Source organism: Limulus polyphemus, unplaced genomic scaffold (assembly GCF_000517525.1).
Source record: "Limulus polyphemus unplaced genomic scaffold, Limulus_polyphemus-2.1.2 Scaffold1238, whole genome shotgun sequence".
Taxonomy (NCBI): domain Eukaryota; kingdom Metazoa; phylum Arthropoda; class Merostomata; order Xiphosura; family Limulidae; genus Limulus; species Limulus polyphemus.
The window spans coordinates 38,628-62,421 of NW_013666848.1; the positions used below are offsets into that span (position 1 = coordinate 38,628).

General features: G+C 33.7%; 1 protein-coding gene across 1 annotated transcript in view; it reads left to right on the forward strand.

Annotated features, from left to right (window-relative positions):
• Positions 1-23,794, forward strand: part of LOC106462744 (H(+)/Cl(-) exchange transporter 7-like) — a 172,582-nt gene that overhangs the window by 9,691 nt on the left and 139,097 nt on the right. Inside the window, exons 2-5 of the mRNA XM_022390078.1 lie at positions 2,117-2,122; positions 2,726-2,766; positions 6,807-6,950; positions 18,079-18,162. Of these exons, the coding sequence (XP_022245786.1) occupies positions 2,117-2,122; positions 2,726-2,766; positions 6,807-6,950; positions 18,079-18,162 (275 nt within the window). The remainder of the gene's footprint in view (positions 1-2,116; positions 2,123-2,725; positions 2,767-6,806; positions 6,951-18,078; positions 18,163-23,794) is intronic.

Consider the following 23,794-nt stretch of genomic DNA (forward strand, 5'->3'; position numbering starts at 1 on the left):
GCTGTTCACAATATATGCTATGTTTCTTCTTATTGGTTCATAATTTACATCAATTCTGGGGTTAATACTTCTATCATTGAAAGAAATCTTTATACTTACTGTAACAAAAAATTTAATTTAAAGGTTTTTTGGATATAGGGATGGAAAAGGTTCAGAAACTAGAGAGCATTTCGGATGAGATGCATTACTCATTTGTTTGTTCCACCACCTAACATATATATATGCATTTACCTTGTGAGTACAATGTATGAGTAGTGGAATCCAGGAATGGGTAATGCATCCTATTCTAAACGCTCTCTAGATTATAAACTTCTTCCATCCCTACATCCCAACGATTTTAAAATAAATTTTTTTGTTACTAGTTTCTTCACTTTTTTATGGTTAGCAGTGCATGTTGCACCATCTATTGATTGATAGACGTATTGAGCAATATTAAACAGTCTGTATTACTGCACATATTTTGGGCTGTAGCTAACCTATTGTGGATCACTTGGGGCTCTAGGTATGAAAGGCACATCTTAAGGAGTAGTGAAGTGTTTTGGTGTGCAAGCTGGAAGTAGGCATATTGTGGTTTATAAGTTACAGCTGATAAACAGGAAGAAAGAAGCTAAAGATAATCTATATTTTTACAACCTGTTTTCTAGACGTCAAGGAAGATTAGCAGAATTTTAGAGGCAGTTTTATACTTAGTTAGTGATGGGCTTTCTGCTGTCCCTTTAGCTAGGTTTTGTTGGTGTCCTAGTGTGTGTGCTACCATGCATAAAATGTACAAGCCACCAATTTCAACTGGACTTGGATTGCTACCATGCTCCCTGATTTTGAAGTTTTATTTTTTGACATCCAGGAAGTTTCCATGACTGCATTGTAGCCCTTTTTTGACAAGCATATTTGGGCCATCAATGCCAAATAATATGTGGGTGTCTGGTACATATCAGGGTCTCATGGATGCCAATTTGATGGGTCATCAGCTCTTTTCTTTTTTCCAGGAACAAGTCTGTTCTTTTGCTCTGGCTTTTTTCACCTTTGAGAAGCAGGTTTTGCTAACCAACTCATTCATGATGAAGCTTCTGCTGAATGTATTCTTTTGTTTCTCATGTATGTAACATTATAAACTTTAAACCAATTTTTGTTACAACTGAACCTTCTAGTGTTTTGTTCCAAGACTCAAGTTTGGAATCTTTATTTCTTCCTTCTCCTCCTGACATTTGGGTAATGCCTGATGCTTTTAGAAATTGGCTCAATTTCCAGGTACTAAATTTGTTTTGCATTTCTCATTCCTCCGGTCTTTTAGAGGGGTCTTTATTCATTTGACATCTCAGACTTTAGATTCTCTGATTGTTTTTTGAGGGGGGGGATCTTCTACCTTGTTTTCCACTCAGTCTTTCTATTCAGTTTTTTACCTACACTATAATTATTCTGATTTTAAAACTTTCTTTTATTAGCACAGTTACTAATTGTTAGTTATTTTCATTCTACAGATTATTTTTCTCAGTAGCAAGCAGCTGCTTTACACATTTTTCTTTTTTTGCACCTTTTCCTGACTGAGTCTTAGTTATCATGTGGCTAGCTTTGCCTCCCTCCTTATATTTTGAATGATCTTCAAAGGTATTCTTTCTTACACCATTTTGTGTCTGCCTTTACTTTTCCAAAATTGGTTTCTGAGTCAGGAGAAGTTTGTCAGCAGGAGCTGACTGTCTTCTCTCATTACACTTGGTCATTGTCCTAATATTAGATGTTCAGTTAGTAATAGCTGACCTCTTGTATTACATGCTTCTTCTCAAAACTTTTTCTTCCTTTGAGTTGTGGAAGGTATAAACATGCTAGTTTCAGTTGAATATTTGTTTTTGATTGTATTTTGTAGATTTTTATTGTCACACTTTTTACAAGAGTGTGACAATAAAAATCTACAAAATACAATCAAAAAAAGGAATAGTGATGGCAAACTGGATCTAACATCTGTTGGATAGAACCTTACTGAAAATGTTTTAGTTTATTATTGACAGTTTTCTTCAACTCTTAACTACTAAGGATATTGTCCACTGCCAGACTAGGCATCACAAGCCTTAGGCTCATTAAGAAAATATTGTGTCAATGACTTTGGTCAACCATTAATCAGTATTTGGTAGGTTCAAAATTTTTGCCAATAGCTAACTTTTTGTTCATTGTGACCAGTGATTACCCTGTTTCAAGTTACTTATTTTTCATTAAATATTGAAATTCACATGATTTATTTTAACCTTTATAGGTGCTATAAAGAGTTTAACATTAAACTTTATTCTTAATTTTGTAAACTACTGTTGTGTGTTTTATTGATTTTATAAACTGTATGAGGAGAACTGATCTATTTTCTGTATGTTATTGTCGGTTTATATGCATGCTTCATAGTACATTTAATACATAACTTATGATGGTCTCACGAAAGGGTAAAAGTGTTTATTTGTAACAGTAAGGTTAATATATTATTTAACAGTATAGTTTAGAACTTATAGTTTAGAACTTAAAGTCAGTTTGATAAAGTTTAAAAAATTGTTGCATATTGTCCTCTTTTTTTTCTCGTAAAAAAAATCTAATACAGTCACAGAATTTCATTAAAGAAGTTATATAACATTTGAGAATATTCTTATGTGTCTGTGAAAAATCCATAACATTTATTCAGATGTAGATGATTGTGTGGTAAAAGACTGTCTGTATAGACCTTATTTGATGTGGGTTTGTTTTAATGCAGTACCCGTTGCTATAGGAGCCACTCTTGTTGCATATCTTGCTGTAAGTATTACACAAAAAACTTATTTTGTAATACATTATTTTTGATGCTGAGTTTCTTAAAAAGAATTATAATAGATACTTTTTGTAGTTGTATTTAATAATGTTTTTAATATAAGTTTTTTGTGTAGTTTGAAATTAAATTGATTCAGCAGAATCTAACATTTAAAAACTTAGCCTTTGAAACTCTTATTTTGTGTATGTTACACTTAAACCTCAAAGTAATATATCTTTATAGTTGCTATTTAATACAGGCAACAAATATTACTGAATTATTAAAAAATACTGGAAAGAAAATGTAACTCAATAATGATAAATTTTTGAGAAATAATAGTCTTGTTTTACTGAATGTGTTTAGAAGTTTTACGACCAAAATTTTTGATATAGTAGATATGTGAAAAAAAATCAGAAAAATTCTTGAATTGTCAGACATTACAAAGAATAGCTAGAAAACTCTAAGAGTAATCTCCAAATGTTGGTAAAAACCTGAAAAAATAATGGAAAATATGAAATAAAAGCAAATTTTACTGAACAAAATAATGCCAGAAAACAATTAAATGTCAATGAAGCATTACAATTTTTGCAACATTTTAAATTAATGATATTCTTATGTTCCACCAGAATACCTACTACTAAAATATGATATTTTCTGAGATTGTTGAATAGGTTGAGTTGATGTTTTAATTATAAATATGTTCATTTTAAGTATGTCCTTTAGTGGGTCAGCATTAAATTTATGGACCTACATCAGAAAAACCCTGGGGTTCATTCCATGTAGTGGGCAGAGCTCACATAGCCATTGTTTAGCTTTGTACATTATAAATATTTTACATAATTACTGCAAAGTGAATTATTTGAAGATTGGTTTTTGCACTTGTTTTGAAAGTGCCTAGAAATTTTTAGTCAACCTAAAAATAGACACAAAGTTATTAATTGCCACATGCAAAATTTTTCATTTTTATCAATGTGTTTTTTTCTCAGGTAACTTTCATGGGTGAAACTTAGAAAAGTAATATTTTAAACTTAATATCATCATAGCAGGGCTAGAAGTATTATTTTTCATACTATGGTAGGCTGTGAAGATCAACAAAAATAAAACTATTCAGAAAATGCTTATCAATCATCTGTTTAATTTAGATCAATACCATTTAAAGCAATAAAAGTTTGACACAACATCCAAATATTTAAAATAGGCAAATTGATTTTTATTCATTTTGTTGCATAAAATACCATGTACGTTAGAATAAAAAAGTTGCATATATGTATAATAACTAAGAGTAAAAAGAACATCTTTTAAATCTTATGTAGGCACCTAATGACAATGAAAACCTGAGTATCATCAGTGGTGTGACAAAGAATTTCATAAATCGAGTGACAAAAATTTTAAGATGTGAAATAATGGTATAATAAATTGCAAGGAACTTCTTATGAGACTACCTCAGCAGAACAGACTGTTTGCTTTTGTCACATGCACTTATTTCTTGTGAGGAATAGCTTTTACTTCATGTAATCATGTTTGTAGGCTCACACTGTATTTAAATAGTCCACATTTCAGTCACATAAAACAAGTGCAAGATAAATTTTTTTCTGCATAGATTCTAAACTTGAAGCTAATCTTTGAACAGTCATCCCATGATATGTTTTTTCTGACATTTAATAATTTCATCTCACCTCTTTCCAGAAGACTATAACGTAAAGACAAGAATAAGAAACATGAGCAGTAGACCTTTTGAATGTGCTCAGGTTATTGGGTTTCATAATGTTATAAAATATATGTCATGGTTACACTAGGTAATTTTCATAATGGTTCTGCTCAATAGGGCACATTTCCAACTTTGTCTTCATTCATAAAGTTAACTATCAGACAAAATCTGAAATACAGTAGTCAACATTTGCTAGAGATCATGTTTTTACATAATAGTTAATGTTAATAAAGGTCAGTTCTAAAAACAGATTTAGCATGGAAGACCATTATCTGACACTGTCTGCCAAGTGCAAACATTCTGCCTGGGTGACTTTGATTGGATCCTGGCTTTGTTTTCCAACCATACCCCTAAATTTAAAGTTCATACAGTGAAATTGTAAGATCACTTATCACTGCATACTAAAATTGGTCTATTGAGATTATGCAGTGCAGAAAATGCCTCATTTAGGTCAAAGGCATCATCTTTCCCCTGCAGAACTTAACAGGGCTGTTGGAATGCTGCAGGAAGGCATGACTCAATGCAGGGTTGCTGCTGCTCTTGGAACATACCAAAGTGTGGTGTCCAGGGCCTAGAACAGGTTCAGATGGTTTGGCAGAGTTAATAGGAGAAATGGTGAATGAGGGAGAAGGCTAACAACTCCACAACAAGACTGTTACTTGACCATCCAGGCTCGAAGGAATCACTTTGCTCCAGCTGTTAACTTCCATAACTCCCTCTAAAATGCCACAGGAGTCCAAATGTCTACACAGACAGTGCGCAGATTCCTTCACGAAACTCAGTTGAGTGCTGAATGTCCTGCTATTTGTGTTCCTTTAAGTCAATAGCACAGGCAGGCACAACTGCAGTGGGCTAGAGAACACAGGAGGTGGACTGTGCAACAAAAGAGGGCTGTACTTTTCACTGACGAGTCCTGCTGTGTGGACTTTCTTGACAGACTAAGAGTTTGGAGATGCCCTGATGAGGGCTCAGTCTTGATGTGGGGAGGCATCTTAATTGCAGGCCTACCAACCTTGTAATCATCCAAAATGGAAGGTTCACCGGTCTATGATACAGAGATGAGATTTTTGCACCCATTGTTTGTCCATATGCAGGTGCAACATAGCCAAACTTCCTGCTTATGAATGACAATGCACATCCACACTGCCTTACCAAGAATGCTCCAGAACCTGTAAGCTGCCCCTTATTGAAGAATGGCAACAGATTCCACAACAATGATTGGCTAATCTGATCATGAGCATGTGCAGACATTGTGCAGTAGTCATTAATGCTCGAGGTGGTCACACAGACTACTGAAATCATCTTGACTATGAATTGGACACTTCTTTCAATGACTGTTGAATTTGAAATTTTTCTTGTTAACACTGTACCACAGAGTGCATCAGTGCCTCAGGCTCTGTTATCCAAGTTAAATTTTACAGAATTTAATAAGATGTAAAAATGACTTATCCAGGTGTTTTTCTTCCTAAAATGTTCAAACTATACATACCATTGTGATAGTTGTTTGACATATACTCAAAATATAACATGATCCCTTGCAAATGTTGACTACTGTATTTAAATTTCAATATTACATTTTCAGAAGTGAACTGGTGGCTTGGTGTCTGAATATGGTGAATAATTTGTTTGTGGTTATTTTGTGTTGAATATAAAGGCATGTGATGTAGGTGTTGTTGGCTGCATTGGGTAAGATCTAACAGGAAATTACTGCACAACTAAATTACATGGTAGCCATGATAAATTTTTTGGTTACCTGATCCTTTTATTTTTCCAGCAGGAAAATGGTTTGCTGCAAAGAAATATGTTTGAATATGTGGAAAAGTTAGGTTAGACTAATCCTCACAGCTTTTATCAACTTTAGAAATAACAGTGAAGAGAAATTACTACAGATAGCTGCTAGAACATAGTTCACAATATTCCTCAAAAGATATCAGTTGTTATTCAAGCCAAAAGTGGCATTATACAGCATATTAAACCCATGATAATTTAGACCCTCTTTATTACTAACTATGTGGTACAGTATATCTACATGTACAGTCAAAATTGGTATAAATTCAATGAAAAACTGGAAAATATAAATACATGTTAGTTTCCATTAAGTTATTGACAGAATGTGCGTATCACACATTTTAAAAACATATTTTTGCTAAAATTGAAAGTTCTGTGTAATAGAATGTACACGTGTCTTTATTATTACTATAAAACTGAATTTTTTGAAATGTGTTCATAGCATAGTAACTTCTAACAGATATCTATTACTGCATATTATTATACATATGAATTAGAATTCTCAAGGATTGTTAGTGATAAACTAACATATATTTTCAACTTAAATTTCAGCCAGTAGCAGCAGGCAGTGGTATTCCTGTGATAAAATGTTACCTCAATGGTGTGAAAGTTCCAGAAGTTGTTCGTGTCAAGACTTTCATAGTGAAAGCGGTTGGTGTTGTTCTATCGGTCGTTGGTGGACTTGCTGTAGGAAAGGTCTTAATATTGCTTTGATATTTTTATAAATTTACTCTGTTTTATAAAGAATAATAGAAGAAACCAGAACTCTCTTTTCTACAAAACCAGTATAATTATTTTTTGTTGATTTTTGTGATTAAACAAATTTAATCACAAAAACTTGTCAAATTTGTAACACAAAAATTCCCCAGTGAGTTAGTGCTATATGTTATTTTTCTTTGTTTGTATAAGAATCATAGGCTAAATTATAATTTTTTAAATTAAATATTATTTTGTGATGTTTTTTTATGTTAAAGTGTATTTTCAGATTATTAACTAATGTTTTATCTGTTTGTAAAGTTAGTGTTTTTGATTCACCCTTTTAACTAATGTCACATACTGTTTATCTCACTGACAATAAGACTCATGGCCAGTGTATTGAACATTTTAACATTATCTGAATAAATATCTTAGGTTGAATGTTTAGGTTGTTACATTATTCAGTCCTTGTTAATTATAATATGTTTGTAAAAATAATTCTTTAACACTTTATATACACATGGATATATCAGAGAAATTTTACATGAGCTTCAGTATATCCATTCATCAACCATTGTGATTTAAGGGTCTTGGGTTTGATTCCCACTGTCACCAAATTTACTTGCCCTGTCACTGCTTTTGAACTTCTGTCTAGAAGGAAGGCAATTGGCTGGAAACAAATACCACTAATCACCTTGTTTTATTTACCAGTATTCTTTTATTATATCCAGATGGAGGTGAACCTAACCAGTCAAATGATTACACAGGCCTGCAATGGTTTTTATTGTCTTGAAATTTTTACATGTTCTAAAGTAATTCCTGTACACCAATTGCAAAAATGTTATCCATTTTTCTCCATCATGTACAGATTTCTTACAAAACATCATATGTACCTTTATGAAACCAGGTCACATTTTATTATGCTTAAAATGTTGATAACCATTGGCTATTGATTTCTCTAGACCAATTATGACAAGTGAGTCTTATCGATTGTTCTAAGTAAAAAATGCTCATTGTGGTAAACGATATAATAATTTGATCTAAGTAAGAGTTTTTCCAAAACATACTTACCTGTGGTGACACTATAGATATTTCTTGACCTCCAGGGTTTCCACTTTTTGTCCATCTAAGCATTGAAAATGCTTGATCCATTCTTTTATACCCTACTCGAATGCTCATGGCAAATTGTAATTTGCAAAATTCTCCACCAACTTCAATGCACCCTCTATCTAGGTACTGTATATAAGCACCTTCTTCAAATAATATAATTAATTTTTCTTGACAAAGCTTTCAGCACAGGTTTATATAAACAGGAATGTTGTAATTATTCACAGTTTACGTTGTGACTTTGAATGTGGTTGGCATTTCTGCAGTTATATCTTTGTATATATTTATTAGTTAGATTGACAAAAAAAAAACATACTGACGAGCATGAATTTCTGAGTTAATGTTTCTACTACAGAAGCCTACCAGACCTCTTCCCTTCCACCTCTGCTATTTGACAGCCAGGGGAGGGGTTGCTCTCCGTCGAGGCTGTCCGTGATATGATCCATTGTGACATGGTGAGATATATGCGGACCAGGGGTGTGTCTTTGGAGGGTTCTGATGCAGCTTTTGCAAATGACCTGGGACCAGTTAGGGAAAATTTAGACTCCTTTTTTCCGGCTCCTTCTTCTTCTAGGTCAGCCTCAACAGAGGATCATTTTGATTGGCCCCTTTTCTTCATTTGGTTACTCAGGTTTGTCAGGTTTTTCCCATTGCATTTGACTCCACTCCTTTGTTGGCAGAATGGACAGCAAGTGTTTACTTGTTTTTTTCTCCTTCTTCTGATATTGCTAATAATGCTGGAAGATTTGCTGCTCAATTTCATGACAGGATAGCTATGCCTTGTCTCACAAGTTTATTGGAAAAACATCCTTTGGCTCATCACTGCCAGGGGGCTGTATATTTAGATTCTCAATGGATGGACTCCCGTTTGGACCTGTGGGGGTTTAGATTAAAACCTGTGATCGCTTTAAATAGTTAACAGTTTTCTTGGATTCTTCCTGCTCTCACGACTGTTCTGGGATATATTTCTTTGATCTAACTTTTGTCTGAAGCCTATCAACGTTCCTTTAAGCAATTTGAGGATGAGTTGGAGATTTTGCTGACATCTTCCTCAGTCATATTGTCTTCTTCAGTTCATTCCTTGGTTTGTTCTTAGAATTTTTTGGTGCTAATTGGGTGTGTCAGCTCTTAGTGTTTCTTGACTTCCTCCTTCAGTTCCCATAATAGAATTCATTTGTATTCTTGAGGATCTTCAGCTTGAGTCGACCAACGACAACAGCATCAGTGACTATCCTGATGGGTAGGGGAGCAGTTGGAGCATGATTATCTCATTTTCTAAACATCTGGAGTTTTTTCACCAGGGATCCATAGGTACTTCTTGTTCTGGCTTCAGGTTTGTTCATTCAATTTACATCACCTACAGCATTATCTGCACAACCTGTTACCTTGTCACCTCCAACAGATCCATGGCTAGTGGAGGTTCGTTCCCAGGCCATAAGAGAGTTGTTAGTCAAAAGGGCAGTAGAGAAGGTCTGTCCCATTCTTCCGAGAATTTTATTCCCGATTATTTGTTGTAGCCAAGAAGTCAGGAGGTTAATGTCCAATCATCGATCTGTCTTGATTCAACCAATTATTAGATTCTCCTTGATTTACAATAGAATCTTTTATGAAACCTAAGATGGCTTTTTGGACTAGGGTTCTGGATGTCCAAGTTTGATCTGAATCTTCCTGGTGGTTTCTCAGATTTTGTGCACAAGGGTCAGGTGTTGCAGTTCAGGGCTCTACCTTTTGGTTTTGCATCAGCATTATATGTCTTCTGCAGATTTGTTCAGGTTTTCTCATTCTTTGGGCCTATACACACATCATTATATGGATGATTGGCTCCTTATGGCACAGTCATTTCAATTAGCAGAACAACACTCTCAGATTCTCTTTTCAACAGCTACAAAAGTGGGCTTCCTTATCTGACTGGAGAAATCGATTCTGTCACTGATGCAATATGTTGTCCATCTGGGTGGGTTTTTCAATATTCACTTCACTCATGCTCAACCAACCACTATCAAGCTTCAAGCCATGGAAAGAGCCATCAGGCTTTTACTTATGTCTCCTTCTCCTACTTCATGGATGGTTCTTTCTCTTTTTGGGATGTGTACCTCTCTGTCCTTTGGGACAACTTCATATGAGTCCCTTCAGTGGTCACTGCATGACCAATGAATCATACATTCAATTACTTTGGATTAACCTGTCTCATGACTCGGGAGCAACATCGTAGATTGCAAATGGTGTTGGGATTAGAACAACACTATTATTGGGGTACCCATTCCACCACCTCATTTCGAGAACTATCTGTTCACAGATGCATCTCTTCAGAAATAGGGATCTTATCTTCTAGGTCAGGAGTTCCAGGGTATTTGGACGGAAGATGAGTCTACCCTCCATATCAACATTCTTGAACTCCAGGCAATGGTTCAAGGTCTGTCTCTCTAGAGGGAAAAAAAATTGTCATGATACTTTCTGTCAATTCCACGGTGGTATCTCAGACTTCTTGTCAAGAAGACACACATTCTTGAGACCTTTGTCTTAATACCTTGGATCTTCTCTACTGGGCTCATTCCCTTCATATCAGTCTTTTACCTTGTCATGTTCTAGGAGTGATGAATTTACTTGCAGATCACTTGTCTCAACCCAACTGGATTCTTCTAAAGGCATGGATGCTACATCACAAGGTTTTTGGTGGATATGCTCTCAGTTCGAGTCTCAAATGATCAATGCCTTTGCAACTCGTTGGAATTCTCAACTGTAGTTGTTTTGTCTCTGATACCTCAAGCGCTGGCTGTTGATGCATTCAGTCAGGACTGGACTGGTCTACATCTGTATGCCTTTCCCCCCAATTTGACTATTGCACTGGGGTTCTGACTATGGTTCATTCCACTCCCTGTCAAGTTCTCTTGGTTGCACCATATGGACAAGCTCAAACATGGTTTCTGCTTCTTCGGTATCTGCAGGAATGTCCACCTCTACCTCTTCCACTTTGGCAGTCTCTGTTGAGACAACCTCAATCAGACATTCTCCACCCAGATGTTTGCTTAGTCTATGGTGGTTTTATATAAGGCATATTTATCCACAATTTTTCAGTATTCCAAATATTGTAAGGTTTTTGAATCCCCACTACTGTCACATCTATTCAAATACTTTTGTATTCTTCAGTCCAAATTACCTTTTCAATTACCGAATTGGGATTTTTCAGTTGTTGTACATGCATTGGCTCATCCTCCCTTTGAGCCATAAGCTTGGTATTCATTGTTTCACCCTTCTCTTAAATTGTAATTTTTGTTGTTTTGGCTTATGGACATCGTCGGTAAAAGTTGTTTGCAATCCACGTACATTGGACTCTTTATCATTCTACATTTGTCCTGCTTTACCCTGATAGGTCTTTTCATCCCAAGAATCTGGCAACCAGGGAAGGGAATAGATCCTTCTCACCAATCCATATGCCAGCCATTTCTCACATTTATGACAGCTTTGATCAAAATCTTTTGTTATGTCATGTCAGGGCCTTCATATGTTTTATTTGGTTTGTACTAACTCATTTCAGGGTACTAAGAATTGATTGTTCATTTTTTGGAATCCTTCTATTTCCCATAACTTATCTCCTGTTACCCTAACGAGGTAACTTCGTAAATTGATTCACATGACCTATTTTGGATTATCGTTACAGGAGAGCAATCTTTTGCATGCCACATCTCAGATTCATGACAGATTCATCATTTCTCTGTCATTAGATGCCTGGTTTAATTGTCCTCTGGAAGACATTGTGCAGACTGGTATGTGGACTGCTCCTAATATTTTGCTATCTTGTTACTTACATAATCTGGCAGTTTCCTCTTCTGAGGTTTTTGACAACCGCCTGTAGCTATTTTGACCACATCTGTTAGCCTTTAACCAGAGGTGAGTATTTTCCTCAATCATATAGTCTTTTATTTCCAGGGTCCCTTTAATTTTCATTGGATCCCACTCTATGGTGAGTGTTGCCCAGGCAGGTATGCTTTCTCTTTTCAGTTCTGCACTAGCAACTACTTTCACTATAATTACCACAGGTTGCAACAGGCTCTGTCAAAATGGGGTGTTCCGTAAAACCATCTAGGCACCTACAGGATGGTATTACCTTATTATTATGGACCACCACTCATGGACTATCATGTGTAAAGCAAAAGGGGATCCTGCCTGTCCCTGCTGATTCTAAGGTTAAGTAAATTGGGATCAGTTTGCTTTAAAAATGTAGGGAACTTGGTTCACCTGTTGCGCAGTTTCCAGAATAAAGTTACTCAGGACTCCCCAATGTGTATTACTCCCCAGACTCTACTAGTGGAGCTCAGGAGTCCTTACCATCCCAGTTTCCAGTTGCTGGGGTGACAGACAGAGGCTTTTCCTCTAGAGTGTTCGAATGTGTTCCTCCACTCTTGGAGAAGAGGGTGAAGTTGAGGGCCCTCCAACTTGGGTCCCTGTAAGTTTTTCCCAGATGTCGGTAGGAGTGGCACCAGCCCCTGCTGGAGCCTACTCATAATTTCGGTTCATATTTGACACAAAGTTATCTCGTTGGGGCTGCATGGCCCTTAACTTTGATGTATTTCAGTTCTGTATAATGTTCATGGAAGGAGGTCTACTATCTCATAATTCCAAATGCGAAGTGGTTCCATCCTATTTCCTTGGTTGAACACAGGATGAATGTTCATAATTCCAGACTGGTTGAGTTCCGTTCCTTTGGTTGAGTACAGCATACACGATCCCGTCATTTCAATCCTGGGGTGTTGCCTTTTGGACTTATTCTGGTGGAGGAGAAAGTTTGTCCACTTCAGTGTTGCTTACTTTCTCGTCGTGATTCCAGTGGTGTGAAACACATCACTCTATGGCTACAAGTTGGGATCCAACCTCGAGTTGTGGAACCTCAGCTATCTGGTTGGGGCTGACCTATACTGATGATTACTCATATTCTATTCCACCTTTGATATAGTTCCAGGTGAAGAGCATACCTGTTCTGGATGTAGTGCGGTTCCCTCACTCTTGTACCATCTTTATCTTGCTACACTCCTGTTCTGTACAGAAGCTTTTTGTATGGTTCATGCCTGCACTGGCCCCTCTACCTTCTCAATGTGGGATTCTAGCTATAGTGTCAGCAGAGGAAAGTATGTTTTGGAAGTTAACATTTTCCTAAACTGAAAATGTATTTCCAATAATGCTCCGCTGACACTCTCCTGCCCTACCTCCCCACTAAAAGCTGGTTTATGTCTCAAAAAATTGGTTACATTATCTGAACGAGGTGCTTATATACAGTACTTAGATATAGGACACATTGAAGTTGGTGGAGAATTTTGAAAATTAGGTCAAAGGCATTCGAGTGTGGTATAAAAGACTGGAGCAAACATTTTTAATGCTCAGATGGGCAAAGAATGGAAACCCTGGAGATCAAGTAATAGCTAGAGTGTCAGCAGAGGTAAGTATTATTGGAAATTCATTTTCAGTTTAAGAAAATGTTAACTTTTTCTTCCCAATTTCTAAAAAAATCCTGAGGTAATAGAAAAAAAAAGAATATTACTTTTGAAATCTGGATAGCTGAATTTAGGAGAATACATTATTAACACAAAAACAACTTTTATGAAGTTTAAATTTGCAGGCCTGTGTTAGCAAACATATTTTCTCTAACATTCTTCTTGTTTCATCTTGAGGGATTTCCTTTCATAATCAGCAAATATCACTTGCATTGAAATATTTAATATGATCTCGTACAGCATTTGACATTGCTTTCGAGTGACAATCATACGGTCCAAACGTGCTCTATTTTTGCTATTTTTTATTTGCAGGCCACTCCCTTTTGGAAAGTTAGTCTCAAATTATATTAAGATTCTAACCTTTCTTGCTCATTATTTTCTACACTAGTATCCTTCTGTTATTTTTTCTATTAAGTTTTCTCATTCTCACCTATTGAACTATAAGTTTATTTCTGAGTATATTTTGCCATTCTGATAATCTACATGCTTACCCTGTGTTTCATTCCCTTCAATCTTGTCTGAGTATTTTGAAAATGAGCAGAATTTTACTCCCCAGATAGATTTTACCATTGATTTTTTTTTTTTTTTAAATACTTAGTGAAGTGTTGTCCATTTCATTGTGTTCAACAGGTTACTTTTCATTGAACTTGCAGTCTGTGTCTTCTGCTGCCTTTTTCTTCTGTTCAATTCACTGGAACTTTTTTGGAATTTCCTTATCTGTTTTATTTCATCTATCCTTTTTTGGGTAGGTTATATTTTGACTAGAGTGCACTTTCTTTCTCTTATGCTTTTTTTTTTTTACTACCTCTGATTCTACTATTTCCTTAGAGACACAGCATTTGAATATTTTCAGTCTTTACTGGGGCCTTTTGATTTTCTTATCAGTTCTATTCTTTCTTGCCACTTATGAACTTTTTCTTTCTGAATTTTTCAATCTTTGGTGAATCGGCTGTTTAAGGTTCTATCTCCTTTTTCTACATATTTCTTGTAAAAAGGATGTTTATTTTGGTTTTATCATCTACATTTCTCTTGCAAATTTAATGTTTGACTTGGTTCTTGGTTGTTGTTTTTTATATATATTTTACTAGCTTGACTGATGTTTTGGCTGCTCATAAGATGTCTCTTTAATCTTACATTACTAGGATATTCTTAGGTCCCACCTTACCAGCTTAACATTTTTTATTTCAGTACTGACACCTTGCCTCTAGTTTAAGTTTTTTGTCATTTTTAAGGATCACCTCCTTTATTTTCAATTTTTAGGGGAATGGAAAGCTTTTAATATGGATTTTGTGGGAATTTTGTAATCTTAATTTTGGTTTTTATCTTTGAAACTCTTATCTTTTCTGCCACTTTTTATTCTTCAATATTCCATTTTTTTTCACCTCCAAATCTTGTTCATATTAAATACTTGGGTCAGAAGGGCTCTAATCTCATAAACAAGATGGCCATCGACATGATTTGGAAGTATATTATGGGCTCTACTTTTACAAATTCTGGTTCAGAAATATGTGACAACTGGAGACCTGTTGAGGATTTCTCCAATCTTTATCATTCTTGATTCTCCTTCACTTCAGATTTTACATTTTTTGAGAATTTTATTGAACTCTCCTTGGAATTTTAAATAAAAAATTTAACATTTCTGAATCTCACATCATACATTTATTTGGACATATGGAATTTTCTTCATTTTGTCAATGTTGGAGTTATGTATCACTTCTACAGTCTTCAGTTTGGGCTTCTCCTAGTTTCTTTGCCTTCAACAGTGTTGCCAGTGCATTTTGGTATTGTGGTTCATTGTCTGTGCATATACTTTCATTACTGCATGAAGACTGTCTAATTCTAGTCAGCAAGGAACCTAAGTTTACTGACACTCAATATTGCTTTCCATGTAAACTAGTTAGTAAATTTTTCAAGGCTCAACTTTGCCTTACTTATTGTATTGTTTATGTGAGATTCTCATCACTTCCACTGTAGGTTTTATTCTACTGTTCCCAAACATTTTTATTTTACAAAAATGGAAGATTTATCTTGTTTTAGAATTGATTTTTGTAGAGCATTATTCCCTTACAAGTTAGCTCATTCAGTCTTTTGGGTGTTCTCTTGCAGACCAGTGGAAAGTAAATAGGGATCTTTCATTTGAATATAGACGTTTCCACCCTACAGTTCTTGTTTACCAGACCCATGGCTTGGAGACTTTTTCCCATATCCACTGTTTGAACTTTTGATTATTGTTAGGGCATACCGTCACTTACATAATTTTGTTGTGACTGAGTTGTGGTGGTTCAGATATGCATATGCTATCCTTGTGACAACAACCATATGTAACTTTTCTTCACTGTTGTTCTTCATGTTTGCTGATATCTCAAGTATTGCTCTCTATGTAGGTAGATGTTGCCTTGATCAAAAAGGTTTGCTAACCTTTCTCTCTACCATATTTCTTTAGTACATGATACAAGTATACTCTTTAACATGAGACATTCCACAAAACTTGTTCTTGTGTTGTCACCTTTCACTCTATGGTTGGCCCTGGTTTGATTTACTCCATGCCCGGTTTTGATGAGTACTATTTGCATCATACTGTGCACCATTAGTTTTGGATCTTTTTATAATTGTTATTATTTATCTCTTATTATCTCTGCCAAGGATGTGTTCTACCTTTTTCTTAGCCATTCCTTTATACTTGAGATTTGAACAGCTCAAAAAATTTTGTCACCTGTCACTTAAAGTGCTCTTACTCTGACAGATTACTGTGTCCTGTCATTACACATTATTATTTCGTTGAGACTGAGCCACTCTATAATGAATGTTCTTGCTTCTCTATCCACTGGATGTCCAGTTTTCACTTGTTAGACTTACTCTGTGGATCAGAAGATTCATCAGCAAGGTTTGTGGAATGATTTTGTTTGGGTGTATTTTTTATGTAAGTGACTTTGCATCAAATTCACCAACTGCTTATATCTTTTGGTACAGCTTATTTTACTTTGAAGAATAATTTCAAAGTGGCATGTGGACTTCTTTGAGCATGCTTACATCATTTACTTCCATTAGCAAGTGGGATTTAAAAACAGGCACTTGTTTTTAACAGAAACAAACTAGTGATGCACCTGTCAACCTAGTAACATCTCTTGAAACTTAAAACAATTTTATTTCAAGTATATTCATACCTGGATATTTCTCTTTTTGTAATCAGGTGTTGCCTTGATAGAAAAGTTTCACAATAAATCATCTATGACATTTTTCTTGGCCTTCTTTCTTTGAGGTCCATACATATTCCCTACAAAAATAAAGGGCAGTGGAGTGGAATAAGCTGGTATGGTTTAGTAAAGGTGTAAGAGATCGTATTAGGGATAACATAATAAATTCAAGAAATTTAAACTTACTGGAAATAATATGGACTTGGAGGACTATAGGAAATCAAGAGAGCTGGTTAAAAAGGAAGTTAAAAGGGCAAAAATTGTATATGAAAGAGGTTTAACTGAGAGAGTTAAATCAAACAATAAAGAATTCTTTAGGTATATGATGGGAAAGCAAAATGTGTTAGGATGAGGATTGGGCCTCTTAAAAATAATGGTGGGGGAGCTGATCTCAGAAGATTATGAGATGGTAAACTTATTAAATTATATGTTCTCTTCAGTTCTTACAAAGATACAAAGTATTATGCCTCAACCAGAGCACTTAATGTATGGGGAAAATATTGATGCAAAAGATATCATTTTAAATTCTGAAACTGTGAAAGAAAAGTTGGGAAACCTAAAAATTGATAAATCTCCTGGACCAGACAACTTTTATCCTAGAGTTTTAAAGGTACTTAAATGTCACACATTATACTTTTAAATCAGTTAGAATGAATATAAGTTACTCTAGTTAGGCATTTGAACTTGTGACATCATCCTTATTCAAATTATGTACCTTATTTTAATGGATATCCAGGTTGCCCATCTGTTTTGATGAAGCTGACATAGAATACTGCTGTAAAATACCCTGGTCCATGTCCCATTAAGTTTAGCTTTCCTAATCGTAACTGTATCTAGCCTAATCTCAGTAAATCTGTGGACAGTTTTTATGATCCAACATGGTCAATGCCTTATGATTATTAGAGTTATTCTCCAATTGAGAATGATGTTTCTTCTCAATCAGTATTTGAAATCTACATTTTCAGCTTGAAAATAGTATAAAGTACTCACCTCTTGATGAACACATTCCTATCCTTCTCGTCTTAAAAATGGATTATCTCTAGCTTTCTCCCATACTTGTAAGTACAAGTCAAGGTTTTGGGTTGGTGGAGGTAGTTTGTTAGCACTATAAAATAATTTTTGAATAGGCTTACTCCACAAGACCATCTAATAGATTTATGGAGATGTCTTGGTTGATTTTTTGTTGTTAAATTAGCTACAAGTTCATGTAAAGGTAAGTAGTTGAATTTTCCTTTAATGATATATCTGGACAGTTTATAAGTGAATATTTGTACAGATTCCCATTATTACTAGATTTTTGTATTCAACATTTAGATCGAACATTATTTTTTTTTTCTACAGGAGGGTCCAATGATTCATTGTGGAGCAGTAATAGCTGCTGGAATATCCCAAGGAAAAAGCACAACATTTCGTAAAGATCTAAAAGTAGGTTGTTGTTTTATCTATCCATTCAAACATTGATACCTTAAAATAATAAAAACATATGTGGAATGCAACATGGGAATAACTACAGAAAAAGCCAATTTTAAAGGAAAACTACTTTTGCAATGGGATCGTATGTTTTACATTATCTTGTAATCACCATGTAACCATGGTGGTATACATACTATGCCCATGAAATTATTTAATGTATGTTCATGACATTTACTAGCTTTCAGTAAACATTAAAAGTATTTTGTAGACAAAAAAAAAATCATTATTTTTAATTAAGTATTTCTACTAAAACTTTGTCTGTAATTATATGGTGTCAGAGTGTTTACTGCTCCGAGTGCAAAGTAGTTTTCATGTCAAGATCAAAAATACTTTTCTTCATCTGAAATTTTTCAAATTTCATTTGCATAATCCTCCAAATCTCCTAAAAAAATATCAAATGTTTTTTTTTCAGATGAACTTTTGGCCTGGCATGGCGAGCTCGACTCGCAATGTGTGGGTTGCAAGTTTGAATCCCTGTCCCACCAAACATGCTTGCCCTTTCAGCTGTGGGAGCATTATAATGTGACGGTCAATCCCACTATTCATTCGTAAAAGAGTAGTGGCAGTGGGTGGTGATGACTAGCCTTCCCTCTAGTCTTACACTGCTAAATTATGGACAGCTAGAGCAGATAGCTTTGCATGAAATTCAAACAAAACCAGAAGAACTTTACATCTTATCTGTTAATTTCTATACTGTGACTGTACACAGTTAGTCGAATTGACTGACCTCGTAACCACCATAAAAAAATTAAAACATATTTGTAAGTTACCCTTTTTACTTTCTGGAAGACTGCAAATTGTAACAGGAAATCACAATTGTTTATCCTAAATAACTTCAAGCTTTTAACAGTATACATCTATTTATGCTTAATTTTATTGTTTTATTGGCTTTTGAACTACATCTAACTAATAATCTTGCTACACAAGTTGTAAATCACTCAGTGAATGTGTGGCTTATTTTACCAAATTGAATTACATATTGCAAGATCTGTTTGTCAGTATACCTCCTGAATAACTTTTGTTGTTAATATTATTCATTATTGTACTGAATCTAACCTTATCTAACCTCATAAGTATCTAATTTTTACATTTTAGTTACTTTGTTGGTAATAAATAAAGAATACACATGGAAAAACAAGAATTATAGTATTTGCCTGGGTCTTCCTTTTTCTTGCTGTAGACTGTTTATGAAACTTAAGCCTTTTTTATATCAATGGTACTACCACACTAAATAATTTTTGGTTTAATTAAGTAATGTGCCAAAGAACACAGAATAATAACACATAAATAGCACACAATATCCTATAACTATCACAGTTTTTCTGGCTTTCTAACTACGCGACAAGAGCCATTAAAAATTCAGCTAAACTTGTCATTGTGTTTCCCATGGGAATAAAGTTTGAACTGAAAGTAAAATAGACAGTTCTCTGTACAGAAAACAATGTAATATGATATGTCAATTGATTGATTGAAACTTTTAGCTTTTCATTGGTTATAAATAATATAGTATGAAACGTCAGAGAAAATTAATGACAATTTATGAAAGAGAGGATGTGACAGGTGGGTGTGGCAATTGGGTTTATGGGTCTGTAAACAAATAAGATTGAAGGCTATAAAAATTATGCTTTGCCTAAGTAATATCTGTATCATAGAGTCAGTAGACTCTATATGTAGGGATGGTACTCAATAGGCATAACACAAATATGCATACTAAAAAATCAACAGTGCGAGGGAGTTTTACTTTAAAATATGATTGCCATTCACTTTCGTTTGTTTCTCATCCCCAACAAGCCCAAAAATAAGGCAAGAAACCATCACTAAGATACCAATCCAGAAAGTTACTAACCCACCAAATTGTTCATCTTTCTTCTTTTAATTAACTTAATTATTTTACATTCTGATTGGAATAATTTTTTTTAGTGAATCGGGAATGTACCATTTGGTGATCATGATTTCCACTCAAAAATATAACACTAAATTGAAACTTACTTGGGATAGGGATTGCTTTGTTACTTTAGAAGTTTAATGGTTTTCACATTTTGAAGGTATGACTAAAACTGGAGAGATGTTGTTCAAATGTCACCTTAAACATTCATCTGATCAAGGTTGTTGTTGTTTTTTATTATTATTAATATATTGAGTTTATTCTTTTAAATTAGTTTATAAAATACTTAAGAATGTCATAAATTGTTAATCTTGGTATTTGTGTAAAAGTATTTGGTTAATAGGTGACTTGGGTTGGCGTAACTTTAGTCAATATAGAATGTTTTTTGTTATTTCGTTATTACTCAGATTTATATCACATTTAAGAAAACAATTCTACTATTCAAATTACACAGAAAAGGTATAATAAAGAAGTGTTAAAAAAGTATAGAAAACTTGAAAAAGATTATATCAAATTAAATAAAAAAAAATAAAGTTGTAACTTTTGAATAAATTTTAAAACTGCTAATTTTAGGTTCAAAGAATTAAAACAATATAAAGAAACTCAGAAAAAAGTTTTTAGAAAGTGAAATTAAATATAAGGAGAAAACATTTAAAAAGTATGAAAAATTATAATTGAAGATAAATTACAACTTAAAAAGATAATTAGTAGCGTTGACTTCTTTTGTTTGAATAATAAGATTATAAGAAATAACAACACTTAACTGATAGAAATAAAATTAGCACAAAATAAAACATTTTTAAACTTGAAGAAAAACCAAATTAGTAAATCATTTTTCAGTAATCCTGATGATGTGATAATAAATTGATCAAATTATTGTTTAAAAGAAAGTATTATCTAGAAGATTAGGATTTGCAATCACTTCTAAGAAATTGGAATTTCATGATTATTTATTAGGATTTGAACTCTTATTAAAGGATCTTAAGTGTTGTAAGGTTGATTCATCTGCTCAAATTAATTTTAATAATGTGTGTACACATATTACTAGTATAGGTTTAAATGGTTTACGAAGTTGCAACTTGAATTCTAAACCATGGAATAGTAGGTGGCTAGAAAATCAAGCCTTAATAAGGTTAAGTAAGAAAAAGAGATAATGATTATGAAGCCTGATAAAGGTAACAAAGTAGTCATTGTAGATAAGGAAGACTGTAACAACAAGTTTGATGAAATTATTAAGGACAAAAATAAATTTAAAGTCCTTAAAAAAAGATCTCACCAAAACCAGAGAAAATAATTTGATTAGATACTTATTAAAACTGAAAAATAGAACATCATAACAGAAGATATTTATAAAGAAATAAGACCTTGTGGTTCACATGAGGGTATATTGTATGGATTGCCAAAAATTCATAAAGACAATTGTCCAATGAGACCTATTGTTTCTAACATTGGTTGCTATAATCACAAATTAGCAAAATTTTTAAGTAAAGATTTAAAAGAATTTATTAATAATGAATATACTCTGAAAGATAGCTTTGAATTTGTAGACAATATTAAGGATTTGAAATTTGATAAGGATGTAGTAATTGCAAGTTTTGATGTAGAATCATTATTTACTAGCATACCATAAGATGAAACTATTGAGATATGTAAAACCTTATTATATGAGAAAAGGGGTAGTTTTATGGGAGTACCGAAAGAGAGATTCCATGGATTAATGATTATAGCTACAAAAAAATCACATTTTTTGTTTAATGGTAAGATTTATGATTAGAAAGATGGAATTAGTATGGGTTCCTGTTTGGCCCCCATATTGGCTATTATATTTATGTGTTTTAAGGAAAAGAAATGGTTGGAAGAATGTCCAAAGGAAATTAAACTGACAGTGTATAAAAGATATGTGGACGACACATTTACGGTATTTGAAAGTGAAGAACAAGTAGATAATGTTTTGAATTATCTGAATAAACAACATCATAATATTAAATAATAATTAATTAATAATAAACAACATCATATTATTAAATTCACGGTAGAAAAAGAAAGACTTTACATGTTAGCCTTTTTAGACACTCTAGTTAAGAAAATAGATGATAAATTTGAAATTGGAATTTATCATAAATCTACATTTTTGGGGTTGTACTTTAACTATAATAGCTTTATACCTAATAGTTTTAAAGGGAATATAATTGGAATTCTCATATATCGTGCTCATAAACTATGTAGTAATATTGAACTGTTTATAAATGAAGTGGAGAACATAAAAAATTACATGTATTTGAATGACTTCCCAATAAAAGTTTTAACACGAGTTATCAATGATTATATCAACAAAGCGGCCACCCGTAAGGAAGAGAAAGATAGTGTTCTAATAAAGATTGTGTATATGACATTACCATTTACTGGAACACATGCTTTGAAAATCAAGAAAGATATAAAGAACTTCCTTTGTAATGTGTACCCACAAGTTGAACTACGTGTGGTACTTAAACCAGTATACAGAATAAGGAACTATTTTGTATTTAAAGAAATAATTTGTAAAGCGGACTGATCAACATGTCATCTACAGATATCAGTGCTCTGTTTGTAATAGTGCGTATATAGGGTTGACGGTGAGGAGGCTTAGTGATCGAGTTAAAGAACATAGTGTGTCAAGGTATGCAGAATTCTCAAACATTTTCGGACATAAAAAAAATGCATGAATGTAAATGTAGAAATTGAACAGTTCCAAATTATCGGATAGGCTGAAAATGAGCAGTGGCTAAGATTAAAAGAAACATTAGCCATAATGAACTTAGCACCTGAACTAAACAAGAAATCCAGCACTGGTGAGCTGATGTTAAAAGTGTGATAAGAGAGATAAAACTTGTATACTATTAAAATATTGGTTATTAGCTAAGATTTTATGCTATTTTAATTGGTATAACATAAACAAAAAGTAGTTTAATAAAATTTTGAATATAAGATACTGAAACCTTGTGTCATGTGCAGTAAAGGGTACCCGGGGTGAGAGGGTCAATGCTATATTATTTGAAACTATTAGAAAGCCAAGATTTTCATCCGTCAAATGACATTGTTTTCTGTACAGAGAATTTTCTATATTTCTTCCAGTTCAAACTTTGTTTCCATAGGAATCAAGGGGAATCTTGTTGCATTGTTAGAAAGTCACCAAAACTGTGATAGTTATGGGACACTAGCAGAAATGCTGCTCCATGGGCAACTGTTTGTTCTAGTAATTACTAATCATAGTATTCATACCTCATTGAAAGAAATTTAGAAAAAGTGAACATTTTCTAAAAAAGGATTTTTCTGAGAAGTACTGCATGAGAAGTGTTTGTATTGTGTTGATATAAACTGTAATGTTTTTATATGTTAAAAATGGTACTCTTTATTGAAAAAAAAGTTATTTTTGAGAACTCCATTTTTAGTACAATATTTACAAACGACATCAATAAAGATATAATCAAACCCTCATGTACATCCTAGTGAAAGTCTTGTTCTTTTTATGAAGAGAGTACTTTTATTAAAATTGTGTTCTGTGATAAAGAAATGGTTGTTACACATATTGTAGTTATGTTTCTAATTGTCTAAATCTTCAATACCCAAAGTAGGGAATTTTTTAATGGATTTTTTTGTGGTGCCATCCAGTAGTAGATGATGCCACATTGCATTTATTAATTAGTTCACATACATAGATAC